The sequence below is a fragment of the Cephus cinctus genome, unplaced genomic scaffold, assembly GCF_000341935.2.
Source record: "Cephus cinctus unplaced genomic scaffold, Ccin1 Ccin1_scaffold0984, whole genome shotgun sequence".
Lineage (NCBI taxonomy): Eukaryota > Metazoa > Arthropoda > Insecta > Hymenoptera > Cephidae > Cephus > Cephus cinctus.
This window is the reverse complement of record NW_014333536.1, coordinates 20646-38498: the sequence shown is the minus strand read 5'-3', so window position 1 is coordinate 38498 and position 17853 is coordinate 20646. Positions and strand designations below refer to the sequence as shown.

General features: G+C 37.2%; 1 protein-coding gene across 5 annotated transcripts; it reads right to left on the bottom strand.

The window, feature by feature from the left end:
- Positions 1 to 1879: 1879 nt before the first annotated feature.
- Positions 1880 to 6464, bottom strand: LOC107271491 (lipase 3). Of its 5 annotated transcripts, none has more exons than XM_015747546.2 (8): positions 5832 to 6464; positions 4788 to 4986; positions 4105 to 4260; positions 3478 to 3724; positions 3243 to 3401; positions 3063 to 3147; positions 2830 to 2972; positions 1880 to 2732 (listed from the first exon to the last, which is right to left on the bottom strand). In XM_015747546.2, exons 3-8 carry the CDS (start codon positions 4227 to 4229, stop codon positions 2571 to 2573), a joined length of 921 nt encoding a protein of 306 aa, XP_015603032.1. In that variant the 5' UTR covers positions 4230 to 4260; positions 4788 to 4986; positions 5832 to 6464; the 3' UTR covers positions 1880 to 2570. The 5 variants fall into 5 exon arrangements, with proteins under 5 accessions (XP_015603032.1, XP_015603029.1, XP_015603030.1 ...); XM_015747543.2 differs by having other exon boundaries at positions 4146 to 4260; XM_015747544.2 differs by having other exon boundaries at positions 4146 to 4260; positions 6139 to 6464.
- Positions 6465 to 17853: the final 11389 nt, after the last annotated feature.

Below are 17853 nucleotides of genomic sequence, written 5' to 3'. Positions count from 1 at the left end.
GAGCGGGCGGAGGTAATTTTGATACGGTTAAGGGCAGGAGAGGAACCTCGTGCCCGAGTTAAGGATGTGGCGCCCAGCTGTCGCCCGATGCTCTGGGGAAGCGGCCGTGGAGGATCTCCAAAAATTACGTACCGATTCGTTAAGGAACGCTCTCGATTTGGTTTAAAGGGACGACTCGAAGGAGATAGAAGAGTTATCGGGTATAAGGCTCTCGACCAATCAGAATGATTAGTTCTCGGATTTGGCTATTGTCAAAGCAGTCTGTCTCGGGGCACCGACCGAAGTGTCACGGGCTGGCTCGTGCTCCCGTGCTATCTGTTGATAGTTTTTCTTGCCGTGTTTCGCTACGGTATAGCAAGTTCTCGATTCGTACAGTTCTCGCGTTGTTCTCGCGATATCCAGGCAATTCTATGAACTCCTGTGAGTGTTACAGAGGTGTAGTGCTGTGCCTTAGTGCAGTGCTCCCTAGAGTGTCCTTTGGATACAGTTCTCGGCCTCCACGGATTAGCTGCACCAGCTCCGGTGAGGACTCCCGATTTATTAATTGGTGAAGGGATCTCGATAGGTAATTAAGATTCGTTCTAATACGTTCTCGGTTCGTCGCTCTCTGTCTCTCGCACTATTTGCCGGACTCTTACTCCGACCCTCTCTACCTCAAACCTAGCAGCCTGAGCGGCCGTGCACTTCCGTAACCGTCCGCTCCCGTTCGTGTATCCAGTTGCGTTTGCTGATTTTACGCGACCCCAAAGATCAGCACCTACGGTTGTGTTTCTCGATTTTACGCGTCCCCAAAAATCGACAGGATCCGTTAAGCTATCGCCTCGTCTGATAGGTTCCGTCAGAGCTCTCGTTCTTGGTGGAGTTGGGCCTGTTCCATCCCAACTCCCAGTTTATACCGACTCGTCAGTTCCCGGTGAAAAAAGAATTGGCTTCCGCCCGCCTGGCTTGCGGATGCACGAACGACGGGTGGACGGCCGAAGGTAACGTAGGTTGGTTCTCGAAGATAGTCGTTCCCGTATGTTTTGCTATCGGTGTCGGGTCAAGCTAAAGAATTACGTTATAATATATATTTAAAATACCTATTTTTCTTTTTGTTTTGTTTCCTTCACCTCCATCTCCTCATATCTTGTCAATAATGGTGACGGGCGAGAGGAAATAAAACATTAAGCATATTCCTCTATACAGGATTCAGGCTAATCATCGAAAATGTGTCACTCCAGACAGCTTTATAATATATGACATTTCTTACAAAAACACTGTGCTCTACTTCACCATGGTACACTTACCTCCTTAGAATAATTAAAAATTACCGACCAGTGGTCACTGCATAATTACCGACCGTGATAGGCCCCCTGGGGACATGCAACGCTGCTGCTACTAGGTGTTTCGAGCCTTAGGACCAGGTCCGCATGATGGGTGTCCCATTACAGCGGTGAGGGGGCGGGGAGAGTCGGCCACATGGGCGGGAGGATGGCACCATAGTACAGTGCGGGGGGACACAACACGATGCACTCTATGACTCATTGGTATCTACTTATGTTGCGTCGTGCCAGCGGGAATATTATTCCCGCTATATAATATAATGTCGTTCGAGTAATATCCCAGTGTGTTCTGTACCATCTCGATCTGTTTTCGGTACTTATCATATGTATTCAACTGCATTATTCTTATATTTTTTTTATTTAAAATAAATTGGATCCGACCCTGAATTTTGGTTCCGATAGTTCGCCGTTGTATACACTAATTTCAGTAGTTTTGAGAGTAAACCTCTGCAGTTTTCAGATTTTTATTATTGTCTCTCAAATCCAGGACCCCACTGCATAAGAGCTGGCTAGGGTGTTTTTAGGAGACAGCGGTGTAACTCTGGTTATACCTGGCGCCCAATAATTTAGTATTTTATTTATTATTTCTCGCGGTATCATGACAATGTATACATACAACAAAAAGCATTAGAAGACAATAGGAGATAAATAGCTGTTCCGTTTTATTAACCCCTCAAATACAGGTGACGCGCTTAGCGCATCAAATGCATTCTGTCCAATTGGCCCGATAACGCACTGAATGCGACATAATACAGCGCGACATAAAAAAGTCTGTATCTAAAAAAATTATCAATATATTCGAAATTTTTTAAAAAGGCACTTAAAGTATGATAACAACACATTAATTTTTACTATAGATCATATTTTAATGTATTGTATAATATATTTAATGTTATGGTATATGAAAAATTATAACTGCATCTGGAGTTTTTATACCTTCTAGACTGCTAAGACCGTAACCTTTGAAATCTTTTAATAGTTCGACTGCATTAAACTCAGAAGAGATACTACTTTTCAAAAATGAAATTAAGAAGTTTATTTTTAGACTGCCTAGTTCACTTAAACAAAAATAATACAAAAAATACAGTCACGGGTCTTTTTCAGATGAAGCTAAATTGATCAAATTTATGAATGCTGTATCACGGTCGAGATTAACTAACAAAATTAGCATTACATTATAAAGTAAAATGATAAAATATAGCTCATGTCTTTCTAAGGTACATACGACTTATAAACAATCTTAATGTATCAGTTTTTTCCACCGTATTTCTCTAGCAATTCGATTATTTTGTCGTAGAGAAACATTTTACTGTCGGAACCCCACAAGAAGTCCAAATGGGTGAACCATCGATATGAAAGTTCATCACTAACGATAACATTTGATAATCGATTTTCTAGTTCCATAATGTTCTAAAAAAATCGTGAAATATTTTAAATGAAGTTTTAAAATTGAATACATACTTTTTAATAATGTATCCCAAAGAAAAATAAGAAGTTAGAAACTTACCTTCTTAAGTGATATGGCATCGTTTTGTCCATACATCAGTATAGACGGGGCAGTGATTCGCTTCATATCGTATTCAGGTGAACTTTTCTGTGCGTAACGTGCAAAATTTTCCACATATCCAAAATCATATTGTTGAAATTTACCTGAAAATTGCAAACATAATTTTCCAGGATAAATTGTTAATTATTGAAACAATTTTTTAAATTTCTGATCAATACTGTGTGTTACGATACCTGTTACGATATTCTGATAATAATGGGATAATGTAAACAAGGATACTCCTGCCGGAAAGAACGAACCCACGTAAGGAATGAGAGACTGCAACAGATTGTCAGTGAAAAAAAGAAACGAAATAACCGACTGGTATTTCACAAACTGCGTCAATAGATATTAAAAATATATATATAGCTTACAGTATTTAATTGAGCAATATCAGATCCTGATAATAAGAATATTAAAGAAATACAAGCAGGCTGAGTAATAGCTTTGTCTTCACAAAATGTTTTTACAAGCTTAGCAACGCTCGTACTCTGCGGCAAGATTTCCCAGATCCCGTTCTTTTTAAAAATATTCTACAAAAAATAAGCTAAAAATAAGACATGTATATATCTAACAATATGGGTGTGAAAGAAAATATGTCTGAATTACTTCAAATTCTGCAGTATTATCTACAATGATTTTAATTAAATTCGTAAATGGCTGTTTCCAGTATACAATCGGTGCTAGGCTGACGATCAGTTTTATTTTATCGTTATATTCGGGCTTTGTTGAAAGAAGAGCATAAATAATAGTGGTACCCATAGAATGTCCGATGTAAACCAACGATTTTACTTCAGTTTCTTTCAAGATATAATCAATCATCGCTGGAATATCATATTGTGACATTTCGTGGTAGCTATATAAAGAATAAATTAATATTGTATACACGCAAAGTTGTATTAGTAGTTAAAAGTTACATGGAAAGCGTAAATTTACATGACATGATGCTAATAATTCGATGATACTAACAATTATTGATCAAGGAAATTCAGGTCATTGTAGGTAACTTTAATAATAATGACGATAGTAATGATCCTTAGAACTATGGGTTACTATACATATATGCGAGCTATACTCCTATTTTAAAGGTATATTTTTAAGTGTGCATACTACAAGTTATATAGAATTACATTTAAGAAATAATTAATTTTCTATCTTTCATTGCAAAATAAATTAGTCCGATTATATCTTCATATTGTATATGTATGTATATTGTAACGTGACAAAACGACCAACCTGTCAGTACTCCCTATACTCTTTATAGCGGCATGACAAACCTGAATTTCCAGAATTCCGGTTCCGAGGCAGAGAGCTCTATATGTGATCTTGTGTAAGTGTTGCCTCGTATGTTTCCGACCCATACATCGTATCCAGCATCAGCCAGTAAGAACGCTAATGAGAAAATCAAGGTTATTTAAATTTTTTCAAACTCCATTAGATTCGTTTAATTGTTTAAAAGAATTTACATCCAAAGAAATCATGCATGCTTATTGTCCATAGTTATAATAAATCAATGAAATCAAATATGAACAATGTCGTGGTTTTCATCTATTTTATAATTATGTCCTTGTATAATGAATAATATAAACTTCATGAACCCTGTTTACCTATACCAGAATAAGAATAATAATCATATATATTCTTGAATGATACTTTGAATCCCAGAGTGAAAAAATAAATGACATCATTCTTGATAGACCTGTAAACCTTGTGCATATTCCTTATACCTCCTCTTTTTTTTGCATAATACTTTTTATTTGAATTTATTCTGGTTATTGCAGGAACAATAAAAAGTTCTAATAAAATCAAAAAATTAGATTGTGAAAGAATCTTTTATACGTTTTTTTTTAAATATTTGTGATTTTTCAAGGAACATTTTGATCAGAGTTTTTGTAGGGTGATTTAGGAGGAAAACTTACCGAGATCTCTTCTGGGGCCGAAGAGAACCCACGAATCCGAAGACGCCATCACACCATGTTGAAGAAAAACTACAGGTTTCTTCTTAATTTCTACTTTAGCTGGGCTATCAGGAATCCTGTGGATGAGGAGGTTATAGCCATCCTCTGTAGTAACATTGTGCTCTTCTGCGGAATATCCATGCCTTTGGACGAGACCTACCTAAAATTGGGTGTTATAAATTATAGTAAACTTCAAACGGCTTTGTTGCTGACTGATAAATTGACACATGCATGTTGTCTATTGACAAATATACACATTATTATTGTCGCACTATTAATACTATAATACATGTTGTAGTATTTGTGAAGCACCTTTAGTATTGTTTAGCACCTACATAGTGCGAAATAAACAAAAGTTAGCGCGAAATTAACCTCTTCGACGGCAGACTGTGTTTCATTGTTACAATTTGTTATACTCATATGAAATATAGTATCCTGTTTTATTGCTGAATACGAATTTATGGTAAAAAAAACTAAAATTCTAAATGGTTAATCCAATGTAGCGCCCAAAACTGATCAGAATCTGAAATCCTATTTTATTCTTAAAAAAATGTAATATCTCGGGATTTTAGATTTTGACATTTTTCGGACGGCCAAATTGAACCCACTATTATGAATTTCCATATTTTCTTTAAATTAATAATGTGTGAGTCATAATCTCCATACATACAAAGTTCCATAAAAATAGTACAAGATATAGAGTTTTTAGAATTTTTAAACAGTTATGTTGAATCCGACATTTTTAATTTTTTAATTTCGATTTTTAATCCGTATTCAGTGACACAGAAACCCCAAGGTACCAAGTATTATTGAAACCAGTCACAAACTAACGACGTGCGCACTAGTGCGTCAATTTTCCCAGGGACACGACACAAATGTAGTGTAGTTTCACCAGTGTGTCAGTGCTTTCCAAAGGGTTAATTAATATTTGATGAATATATTAGTATTGAGAAATGAACTTTATTTAGCATCAGAATGTGTTTAATTTGTGGGATCAAAACTTACGAAATCTAACACTACGAGTAGCTGGCTATTTTTAAGAGTCTTGGGAGTCGCCGACACATTCCTAATCCTAACAAGTCTAGGTATCGGTGGGCAAAAGATTGATTTAAGTAATTCGAAAGGCAAAGTGTGTTCCACAATCATAACGATAACTAGGAAAAATTGAATAAAGTTTCGCATTATTTCTTCAACAGTTCAAGCTTAAAAATGTTATCATATTATTAAACGAACAATCCAATAAGTCCTTTTAATCTCAGAAAATTTGAAATCCGATTCGGATATTTCTTGAATTTAGTCTTCAATGATAAACCTTCATTTGAAGTTCACGATATAATATTGCCTTGTTAATTCCTTGTCACTCCGTCGTCTTCTGAATTATTCTTGATATCTTCTGAACACTTCTTATAGACTTTTTTCTCAGAAAAATAGTTGGCGCTTCTTAAACGCAGTACGAAATTCTCTTAATAAATATGATAATCGGTCGACTTATGGCTTGGCTTTTCCTTCTTTTCTTTTGCTTTGGGCGTTCATTAGCAAGTCGATGAAGATTGAATTAAAACATTGCTCAAACTTAGCACGGAATCAGTTATGGAAGTATTCACGATCATGATTGAACTCGAACTGAAGACTCGTGGATTCTAGACAGATATATACATGTAGCATGTGGGCAGTTCGGTGCATATCAATCATGCTGACTAAGATCCCGTCTACCTTGATTAGCCAGACCTTTACTCCTATTGAATTATTCGTGACCACTTGGTATTCTAGAGATTCAGAGTTTCCTATTCCTGTACCGCGCAATCAAGGTCATTCTCTGACAAGTAGTTAAGTTAATTCTTATAACCTCTCCCTTTCTCTCTTATCGTCTCTAGGTATCCTGAATTGAAATTTAGGACTTGACTAAGACATCTGCGTACTCTACTCCTTTGTAAACGCAAATGCCGACATGAATATTCTATATACTAAGGCTTATTAGACCTACCAGGTATAGTCGGTATATGCGGTATAGTCGAGGAATCCTCCTCGAGCTACAAGTCCTACGAAACCTGCCATAGGTCTCTAAAATCCTCATTGCAGAAACAATAGGACGAGGAGAACTCATGTAGGTCTAGCTACTATAAACAGCTCGAACTAGAATTTTAAAATATATTTTAACCTTTTGCGGTCCTATTTACCCCAGATATGGGTGTTTTAGTGACAAAGAGCAGATATACGAAGGCAAAGTAAAAAACAACTTTTCTGGAGTGAAGTATCAATGGATGAAAATTCCGGTTTTAACATAAATTCTGAAGTATATTTATATTAATCAGGATTTATTAACTACTAACAAATGATTAAGTTGATTCTAATGAAATAAATATTTCGTTATAGTTAACAAATTACATATTTGAACCTCTTTATTGTCACAAATAAAGATTTATTCATAGTTAATAAATGAATATTTGAATGAAGTTCATCTTATTACCTTAATTGATATTCTAAGGATATCCAGTTAACTCAACGTAGTATTAGCATAAATAAGCGTGCGTGGCGTAGTATCTCGACATTGTGTAGGTACTCGATACGAACATTGGCCTTGTATCAACTGCTAATGATCCACCATCTAACATGAACAAAATTAATTAAACAAATTATATTTCAGTCGGAAATTCATTTACTATTCCTATCTCGTTATTGGCCATAGCCCCTTAATTATGTCTTCAAACTAAATTTTTGCTACCTATTTCTGAATTCGAATCAGCGACTATTTGTGAATATTTTGTAAGTAAATACGATATAGTTGCATCAAGCACTGATACAGAAAGATTACTTGAATTTAATTACTTTGATTGCAATTTACTTTAACTGATTATTATTTATTAGCTTCGATAATATTAGGGGTATTGAAATACGCAGTTTCCTTTACCAAATGTTTCATTGACGTAACTTGTGACATGGCATTTTGCGATGCACGTCACGAACCGTGGATTTCTGCGATTTTCGGCTACATCGTGGGGTTCTATGCGCGGGGACAGTATGTAATGGCGTTGGACTGTATAATATTTGTTAAATTTATACTGATTTCCCTCGTGGGAATATTTTTTATGTTTTATTTTTTTCAAGCGGATCCGAAAGTATTTTATCAAAATTTGAATATAACGTGCTAACTATGGGCCTGGCGGAGCGTGCTGGCAAGACGACGCGACAGGCAGTCCGGTCTACATGTTCTAACAATTGGATCTTCAGATACTCAGGTATAGCATATGAAGGTCATAACTCGAATAATAAGTTGTCAAAACTATTGCACTAGATAGCGAGGCATTCTCGAGAAAATCGACTTTTAAAATAGTCTAAGTGGTTTATATGCATTGATCATTGATGAAATGCCAAGCGAGGCGTGGCTGAACGGGTGGAGCTCAAGTTTAGTAACCGCGGGATCGCTGGTTCGAATCTCCTTGCGTGCGTTAACTTTTTTTTTTCAAATAATTTTAGATAAGAATATTAATAAGGAATTAACATTTGGGTACAAAAATTGAAAACGTTGGGTAGGAAGTCGTATGGGTTTTAATTATTTTCTACCTTACGTAGTAAGGTACCTAACTGTAGAGATACCTAGTGGAGAAACTGTGGAGATACCTAACTGTATCTCCTTGCTCTTGAGCCGGGGTTTCGGACTTTTGTGTTGTCTTTTCCTTCTCCTGCTTCTATGACGAGTATCATCCAGGCTCTTGTGAAACGCCGACTCAAGAGCTGGGAGATACAGTTAGCTACGTAACGTAGAAAATAATTAAATAACATTAAAGTGAAACATTATTTTAGCGTTTGATTATTCTGTAAACTGAAAAAATTCTAAAATGTTAAACTTCCTACTCAATGTTTTCAATTTCTGTACCCAAATGTTCCATTCCTTACAAATATTCTTAACTGAATTATGTGTAAAATTAAAAAAAAAATATTTGAAAAAAAGAAAGTTAACAAACGCAACGAGACCCGAACCAGCGATCCGATGGTTATAAAACTAGAACTCCATCCGTTGAGCCACGCCTTACTTAGGATTTCACTAACGATTAATTCATATAAAACACTTGGAATATTTTAAATCGATTTTCTCGAGAATGCCTGGCTATCTGGCCCAATAGTTTTGACTTCTTGATATTCGAGTTGTGACCGTCATATACTATAAGTTTGAACAAACTCCACGATCCGACTACCTGAAGGTTCCTTGTAAGAAGTCAAGAACGCGGGACATTCGGCGAGCGTTTTACCCAGGGAGGTATGAAGGAAGTACAAACGCATCCTGGGCATTTGATATCTTTGAAAATACATTTTGAAACAGGAACTTTGGAAGATTTGGGAGTTAAATAGTTTGAGAAATAAGGATAATGGAATAAAGTTGATAATTTATGTTATACAAACCCAGGTAAAACTACAATCCATGCACTCGAGTGAACTATTTACTAACTCGTGTATTGCTAGTACTACTAATTCTGTGGAGAGATGATTAAATATGTAATACAAACAAAGAAGATCCGTTACTATGGTAGGCGTGATATTTGAAATTTTACCGCTTGCAAAAGCCCTTGTAATCTCATTCAGAAAACTGTTACGAGCACGTATCGCAGTAGTATAATGATCATCAGCGAGCGTTAGAGCGAAACATATCCATCATTCTAATTTGACAAGTTTTTCAGAACACTGTCTGTTAAAAGCAATACTGTTTTTCCCCAATGTTATTTTTATTGCTCGATCGCCATATACACTACCGATCAAAAGTTTAAGTTCACTTGCTTTATTTTTGAATTCTACACAATTAAGTTGGCTACTCGGTGAATTTTCTTAAGCACGTGCGTCTTACCTATAACAAATCGATACACGCTACTGGTCAGAGTATAGGAGGGAGTTTGGCGCGTTTGGGAGACTCGTAGATAGAGCACAAACTTGTTATGACAGGTCGCATTCTCTCGATGCGTCTAGTGCATATTACGCGTAACATCTTAGTGCTGCGAGAGCTCTTTCCAAAAGTTATATTTCCAATTGTTTTTCATATCTTTCTTTACAAAAATGTAAGTAGAACATTTTTCATATTGAAAATCGTTACTGTTAAAGAAAAATTTATATTTAAATTGACGTAATTCGACAAATATCATCTCATTATTGAAATGTGAAGAAAACTACATATTTTATGTGTCAATCATAGAGAAATGGGTTGAAAAGCAGAGCTGAGTGTAGAGACACGAGCAGTCATTGTGGTATTACACGAAGAAGGTTATTCAACGCGAAAAATTGCTTCTAAATGTGATGTTTCTCAAACTGCAGTCATCAGAGCGTTACAAAGAAAGCAAGGTGAACCTAAACTTTTGACTGGTAGTGGAATTCACACAATATAACATGGCAATTTGCGAGGGGTAGCGTAGACTGTTGTATTCCAACATATTTTATACTATATTCTATCACACATTTAAATACATGTACGCTGGAATCGATCAAATTAAAAAATCAAAGTAATACGCTAATATAACTATACGGTCTAGACAAATTTTCTTTCTATATCAAAATTATTATCAAATTAGTAAAATCAGTTATTTCAACAAAAAAATTAGAATTCAAATTTATACTCACATATCCTATTCATAGCACTCATTACCCACAAACTTATATATTAAGTCAATTATTTTCTTAGCTGTGAGTTCGCTTTCATGAAGAATTCCAGGAGCCGTAGATTACTCATTTCGGGCGTCCCAATAACGATGCTTAGTCAGTTTATCGAGATTATTACTCCTTAGTCCACATTATGTATATTTTGTCAGCATCGCCATCGTATCCCTTCTATGGTCTATTCAATATTATATCTTAGCTCCTTGAGCAATATTCCGTTTTTCCTTTCCTTCAAATTACGTCCATGGATCGAGAAATTGGCTCCTAATTTTCTGGCCCTTATCGCCTTAGGTATAAACGAGACCGCTACTGTCCGTTCGGTTTGGTGGTGCTTAGACGAAAGGGACGAATAGCTAGCTCGTACGTGAGAGGTCTAAATTATGCACAGGTGGGGATAGCTAGCAAATTTGGTGACACGCTAGGATCGCGATTAGAACTATACTGATTTTCAACGTTTACCACAGGTCGATAACGTCGATTCATTACAAGACGGTTCATTATTCTCATTTTTTGTAACAGTAGTAGTAGTATCTATAAAGTGAACGATGAATTTATCAGAGTGATCGAGAAGAAATCGCCAGTCTAATGGTAGAAGCGTAACGGTATCCCCTCTACAACCAAGGAGTTGTAAAGTCGGTTGATATCCATTGTGAATGTCTAACCCCACGATGATATGTTTCTGTTTGTTTAAGTTGTATACAGTTTATATTAACAGCAATGGTGATGCTTTTGGAACGGATAGCGATGTAGATGTGGAAGGCGAGGCATTCATACCCGCAGATCTTTTAAGCGACATCTTGTTTTCTCCATCGTTAAGTGTTATCTTTTTCGTTTACAATCATCTTTGTTTTCCTCATTTTTCCTTTTTCCATATACCATTTCAAATGTTTCTGCAGGTAGTGATTCTTTTAAGGCCAGACGATCAGGTGTATTTATACTCTCAGGTCGTTTTACACCCCCAGCACAATAGAATGGGCACATTTTCATGCAGACTTTCTTGAAACGTTGAGATTGCTCGTACATTTGAGGATCCGGGGAGAGTACGATTACCGTAGCCCCTTAATTTGACTATTGGATCTTAATCTATGGACCAAAATAAAGTGATTTTCAAGAATAAAAAAAAGTTAATTTCGTCTTAGTTTAGGAGATACGAACCCTTTAGTGGTTCTTTTATTTTGAATGTACAGTGAAAGAAATGATCGGTGTGTGTGTGTGTGTGTGTGTGTGTGTGTGTGTGGCTGTGTGAACCCCGTGTGTGTTTTCTTTTATTTTATTTATTTTAGAAAGAATTTGTAGGCTGGGTAGATTTTATCTTTAATCGCGGAGTGAGCTTGCGAGCGGAGCCCATATTCATTAGATTGTTTAGGTAGTAAGTTAGGTTCTTTAGGATCTTTAGGTTCATTAGGTTGGTTACATTTTCGCTTATTTTATTTAATTTTTGTTGAAAGAATTTTTAGGTTCTTTAGGTTCTTTAGATTCTTTAGGTTCTTTTAGGTTCTTTAGGTTCTTTAGGTTCTTTAGTTTCATTAGGTTGGTTAGTTTTTCGCTTATTTCATTTTATTTTTTTTTTTAAAGAATTTGTAGGCTCTTTAGTTTCTTTAGATTCTTTAGATTCTTTAAGGTTCTTTAGGTAGTTAGTTAGGTTAGGTTAGTTAGTTTTTCATTTATTTTATTTTTTTAGGGAGGGTGATATTATCCATAATCGTGGAACGAGCTTGCGAGCAGAGCGAAAGAACCCGCATTCATTAGGTTCTTTACGGCCGTGTATCTCATAAACTAAGGCGAAATTAACTTTTTTTTATACTTGAAAATCACTTTTTTTTGGTCCATAGATGAAAATCCAGTAGTCAATTTGAGGGGCCACAGAAATCGTACTCTTGCCGAGGATCCGCGCACAATTTCCAATTTTCAACGCCATCGCACTTCTTTTCATGGTATAAAGCGGCGTGAGTAGCTGGACAATCCCAGTCAGAACTTTGAGAACTGGCCATTTTAATAATGATATTTGAGATGTAACTAACAATGTTTGTTACTGATTGAAGACCTTGGGGGAAACGACACTTTTTATAGAACTACAGCATCGTCCCCCACTCCCTATCCACAGAACCTACATAATAACTGAATTTGGTAGCAATACGAAATCTTAAAAATATTTCTTTTAGTAATCAAACTTAACAGTTTGAAAAACTTTACAGTTTTCTAGTACGTTTGATTGTGTTAAGGACCCTACTGGGTCCACCCATGGTCAGCCATTGTGACAGGACCTAGTTCATGCGGAAAATGCTATTTCCTTAAAAACTTGATGTAACTCATGCATGAGAAGTACAATTTCTTGTGCCTGAAAACTGCTGCGTATGCGCAAATCCATCCGATATTACTTCTCGCACGCACTTCTCGACGCGAATCTCGCGCGCCGCGCCTCTCGCACGATGTCGCAACCCGTGTTATGATCCGAGTCAGTGATCGTAGATCAACGAATTTATATTTGTTGTGGGTTCCAGGAACTATTAGTGGGTTTCTTCAGTAAAGAAACCGTCGTTTAGGTTGTGCAAATAGTATATGTTATTCACGAGAGAGAGACATCGTGTACAATGTCCAGACTACTACTAATTTTTTCTTGGGGAAGGTTCATCTTTTTATATTAACCCTTTGCACTCCGAATCATTCTGGACGTTAGCTACTAGCTACTCAGCACCATTTTGTGGACATTTCAGAAAAACATGCATTTTTCAAAAAGTTGTGGTGGAATAAGTTAATTCCCCGTAATCACTAATAAATTTTAATGTTCCTTGAGAGGGGACATCCGAGAGATATGCTAGAATTACAATTTCCTCTGAGAGGGGACAGCGGAGTGCAAAGGGTTAACAGAAGTGGTGTAAGGTAGGGGTTGAATAGCGGGAAAACCTAGTTTGGGAGTAACGGGACTCCAAAATGGAAATTGGCAAAGGTATGGGTTTTTAAGGGTTTTAGGAATAGAGAGTATGACGTAGAAGGTATTAGAAAAATATGAATAGAATGTTTTAGTAGGGTTGGAAATTAACGGTAACGAAGCGATATGTAGGGAATAACGGGGTGCGGAGTTTTATGAAGGGTGAAATATTACGATCTAAACTGCAGGCTGACGATAAATAGAAATTTTACAATCAGATTCTACAGCGATATTTATTTTTTGTTAAAGATTTAAGAAAGACGATAGCACTGCCCATGATGGATAATGGGGAATCGACTACACTCATAGTACCAACAGATAATTTTCACCAACAGGCTTCCGAGGGCAGTACCCGAGCCGTTAGGCCATACCTGCCCCGCCGCTAGGGTCCTGGAACCCCTTCGCAGCTAGCTTGTACAACAGGCGTGTTCCCACACCTTTGCACAAGCTGGGATCGACACGTTCGATCAACACGCCTTCCTTAGAAGTACCAATAACCTTGGTGAGGCCGCCAGACACCTAGCTCACGGATTTTGTTTATCCTCCGTATTCTGACTACGCATCTTTTCGGAAGGTACGCCGAGCTCTTTGCTCTTTTCGATTGACGCCTCCCATTAATCGGGAGGTCGCCCTCTTCCCAAATGCATGGGTCAACAACCACTGCCACCTCGAGTCCGACACCACATTCGGGCGAGCCTCCCTCCGAGTAGGGAGGTGGCTTGGAAGCCCGAATCCCGAGGTAATACTTTTGCCAAACTTCTGAACCTCGTTGGTCACGTTCCGTACTAAGACGTTTCTGCCGAGGGTTTTAGACATACCAATTCTGTGCGTTGGTGAGCATTTGCGTCAGGGTCCGCAGGGTCCGCAGGGCCCGCAAGCTTCCCCTGTACCTCGAACGGACCGTTGTCCGCCAAGATCCCTTACGGGACCATAGTACCAACAATGATCAGCAACGAGGAGGAACAGAAACTTCTGAAAGACGATCTAGTAGCTAATGTTATCGAGAGTGTACCTCAAAAATTTCGACGCAAGGCTGAACTTTTGATTAAACATTTGCTCGCTCGCAGTCTTGTATCGTGTAAACCAAGTAGAAAAGTATTCATAGATGGTACCGAGGTACCCGGAGCGAATATTATTGATTTAGTTAACGATGCTATGAGAAGTAGAAAAAACTCTAATCCAGTCGGTTGGGAGCAGTTTGTCGAAGTATGCCATAAAGATGACATTCACATGAGTTTATAGGAAATTCAAAGTTATTGAATTATTTCGTATGAAGAAACAGCTCCAGATGTCAGGAATTAGGCAAATTGTGCGCAGTGATTCGGATGTGGGGATAAAATCTTCTCACAGTAGTACCTCAGCGACATCAGAGCTTGAAAAAAAAAACGGTCATCTACATCACAATCGCCATCTCCAGCTCGAACACCCGGTAGAGCACTTGCAAGATCATGACCACAGGGTTTAGAAGGGAGGCGGAAGTATCGTACAACAACATTAGTAACACTACGCAAAATTAAACAACGAAAATATAGCCCCAACTACGAAACTCGGAAGACTTAGAAACTAATGCAAAAAAAATGATTTAACAAGTGTATTATAACGCTGCACATCCTACAGGTTATGGTGGAAGTGTAAAATTGAAAAAATTTTTAAATAAAGAAATCAAAACAAAAAATATTTATGAATGGTTAAAAACAAGTGACGCTTACACTCTCCATAAACCCATCCATAGAAAATTTTCCAAAAGTCATTACGATGTAACAAACACTTGTCTTTTGATAGTTGTTGACGCTCTTAGTAAGTACACTTGGGTTGTTCCGCTAAAAGATAAAACAAATAACTCTATAATCGCAGCATTTAAATATATTTTTGACGATAGCGAACGCGAGCCTGAAAGTCAGCAGTCCATAAAGAAAAAGAATTTGTCGGACAGAAGTTTCAGAAATGTTTAGAAAATGGAAATTTATATTTTTATACTACACAGAATCCTGACGCGAAAGCGAGTTTAGTTGAACGTTTTAATAGAACTCTTATGAAAAAACTGTACAGATATTTCACACGCAAAAATTGTCAACAATATATTGACGTAATTCAAGATTTGGTTAAGGGCTGCAACGCATTTATCCATTCAACGATACGTACGAGGCCGAGAGATATTAATTTATACCACGCAGTCAGAGATCATAAGAATATGACGAGTACATTTTTAACTCATGATTCGCGCACTAAATTTAATGTTGGTAATACCGTAAGAGTGTCTAAAGAAAAAGGAATATTCCATAAAGGGTATAAAAGAAATTGGATTGAGAAAATTTCAAAGTAGTACGCATATTTAAATATCGATGATCTATTGTATACGCATTGGAGGATCTTGCCGGTGAAACAATTACCGGTAGTTATTACGCTGAAGAATTACAAAATGTAATAAAAAGGACGGACGACATATTCCTTATAGATAAAATCATTGACTCAAAGGCCAAAGATCGTAGTCAATAAGTGTTAGTCAAGTGGAAGGGGTATCCCTTAAAGTTCAGCCGATAATATACAAATATGGAAGTAAATGAAAGTTTATATTTAACACTATGTTCGAACAGCTCAATGTCTTACTATCCAGCATACACAACAAAACGATTCACTACACAATTCCCTGACTCCATTAATTTGAAAGGCGAATGGGAAGCAGCTCTAGTTGAAACTCAAATACTGATAACTTTCATTGCTATACAAAATAGTCATATAGGTCAAACCGACGTGACGCCAGATGCAGAAGAACATCAAAAGCCTGAGAATGCTAACAATGAGAGACTGTGGGAATATCACAAGTTTTTGTTGCTCAACGGGACATAGAAGCTCTAAGTACTGAAATCTATATTTTCACAGATATAAAATGTAAATCCATTATGTTGTCGCTAATCAGAAAAATATATTGCGTTGCCGCGAATGTTTAATGGCACATCAATTTAATTTGTAAGTCTCTTTTTTTAGAAAAGCATAAAGATATATTCAAATTTTTAAAGAAAATGTAATCTTCAATTCACATAAGCGTCGTTAATGGTATCCAGCTCATTGAAACCGTGTGGTAAACGTAAGAGAAGAGAGTGTGCTGGATTATTTACGTATGTACCTCAGGCCGTGCGAACAACAAAGAGGATACTATAGATGGAGCGAAGCGCCAAAGCGTCGCTCGTTACACACTTTTCTGAACACTGAACTTCTACGTCCGACACCTAGATACAAGAAACTATCAAGCGGAACACCTGGATGCCCTGGACTTCCATATTCGACACCTGGATACAGGAAACTACGGAGAGGAATACCTGGACACCCTGGACTTCCACATCTAACACTTAAATACAAGAAACTACGGAGCGGAACACCTGGATGCTCTGAACTTCTATATCCAACACCTAGATCAGAGAACATATATTACATGGAAGTGTAGGCCTCATGGGAGGATTTGGGACAAAACGCTGGGGTGATCGGTTAGTGATTACCCTAGCCACTGCGAGCGCTGTTTGTATCAATGTGAACAAACACACCGATAAATTACTATCTCCGCCTCTTGCTATGATCGCGCGTCTTTTCATATTCATCGCTCATGTGGAGGACTTGGCATTATGAGAGTTAGCGCGCGGACGTTCTTTGAGAGGTGTGATGTAGCAGATAGCAAATAGCGAAGAGATCTAGCGAATTGAAGGGCGAAGAAGTCACTTAGTGAATACTTTTCAAGTTGTTAAATGGATGGTAGTTTGTGATCAATCACTTTCAAAAAAAAGATTTAAATTTTAAAACTTAAAAATCACATAATAATATATACTTTTAAATTTTTCGTATTTTTTTTGAATTAACCTTAAAAAACGAAAATTTTGAAAAAACCAAAATTTAATTTGATCCATCATTCAAAACTTTATTGGAAGAAAACCGAAAAAAGGCGACTTTGAACGGGTCATCAAAAGAATCTCAAAACTTATCTGGAAGATTTTTTCGAAGGGTACAAAAAATGTCAAAAAGTTGAGGGAATCAAAAATTAAGATTTTTCAAATTGCCCGATATACAAACTATAATTCCCATAGGGAACCTTCTCCTTGTCAGGCGCGTAGATGAGCGAGAACGCACCATCATTCCAAACATTAGAAATGCGTTAATGCGAGCGAGTACACACTATCACGTCCAACGTTGGAAGCAAGTGAATGTAAGCAAAAGATCGTGATAGGCTGTGAACATGAGTGCGAGGGAATCGACCACAAGAGGCGTGGCTTCATACGCTTTGCATGTGTGTGTCACACTGATACACCGCCACGCCATCTACCGAAGAAAAGTGAAATTACTTTTTCTCTGCCAAATGTTAACACGGGACCTACGCTTCCATATAATATATGTTCTCTGCCTAGATACAGGAAACTACGGAGAGGAACGCCTGGATATCCTGTATCTCTAAAAACTGTCACTTAAAATACGAGG

What these genes read in the sequence shown, in the direction of transcription:
- LOC107271491 (XM_015747543.2), bottom strand. Translation starts at nt 6,008, where the DNA reads ATGCGAAACTTTATTCAATTTTTCCTAGTTATCGTTATGATTGTGGAA. An exon ending in CGGCCCCAGAAGAGATCTCG is followed by an intron (nt 4,261 to 4,787) that starts GTAAGTTTTCCT and finishes TTTTCTCATTAG; the next exon opens with CGTTCTTACTGGCTGATGCT. An exon ending in ATAATACTGCAGAATTTGAA is followed by an intron (nt 3,402 to 3,477) that starts GTAATTCAGACA and finishes TATTTTTTGTAG; the next exon opens with AATATTTTTAAAAAGAACGG.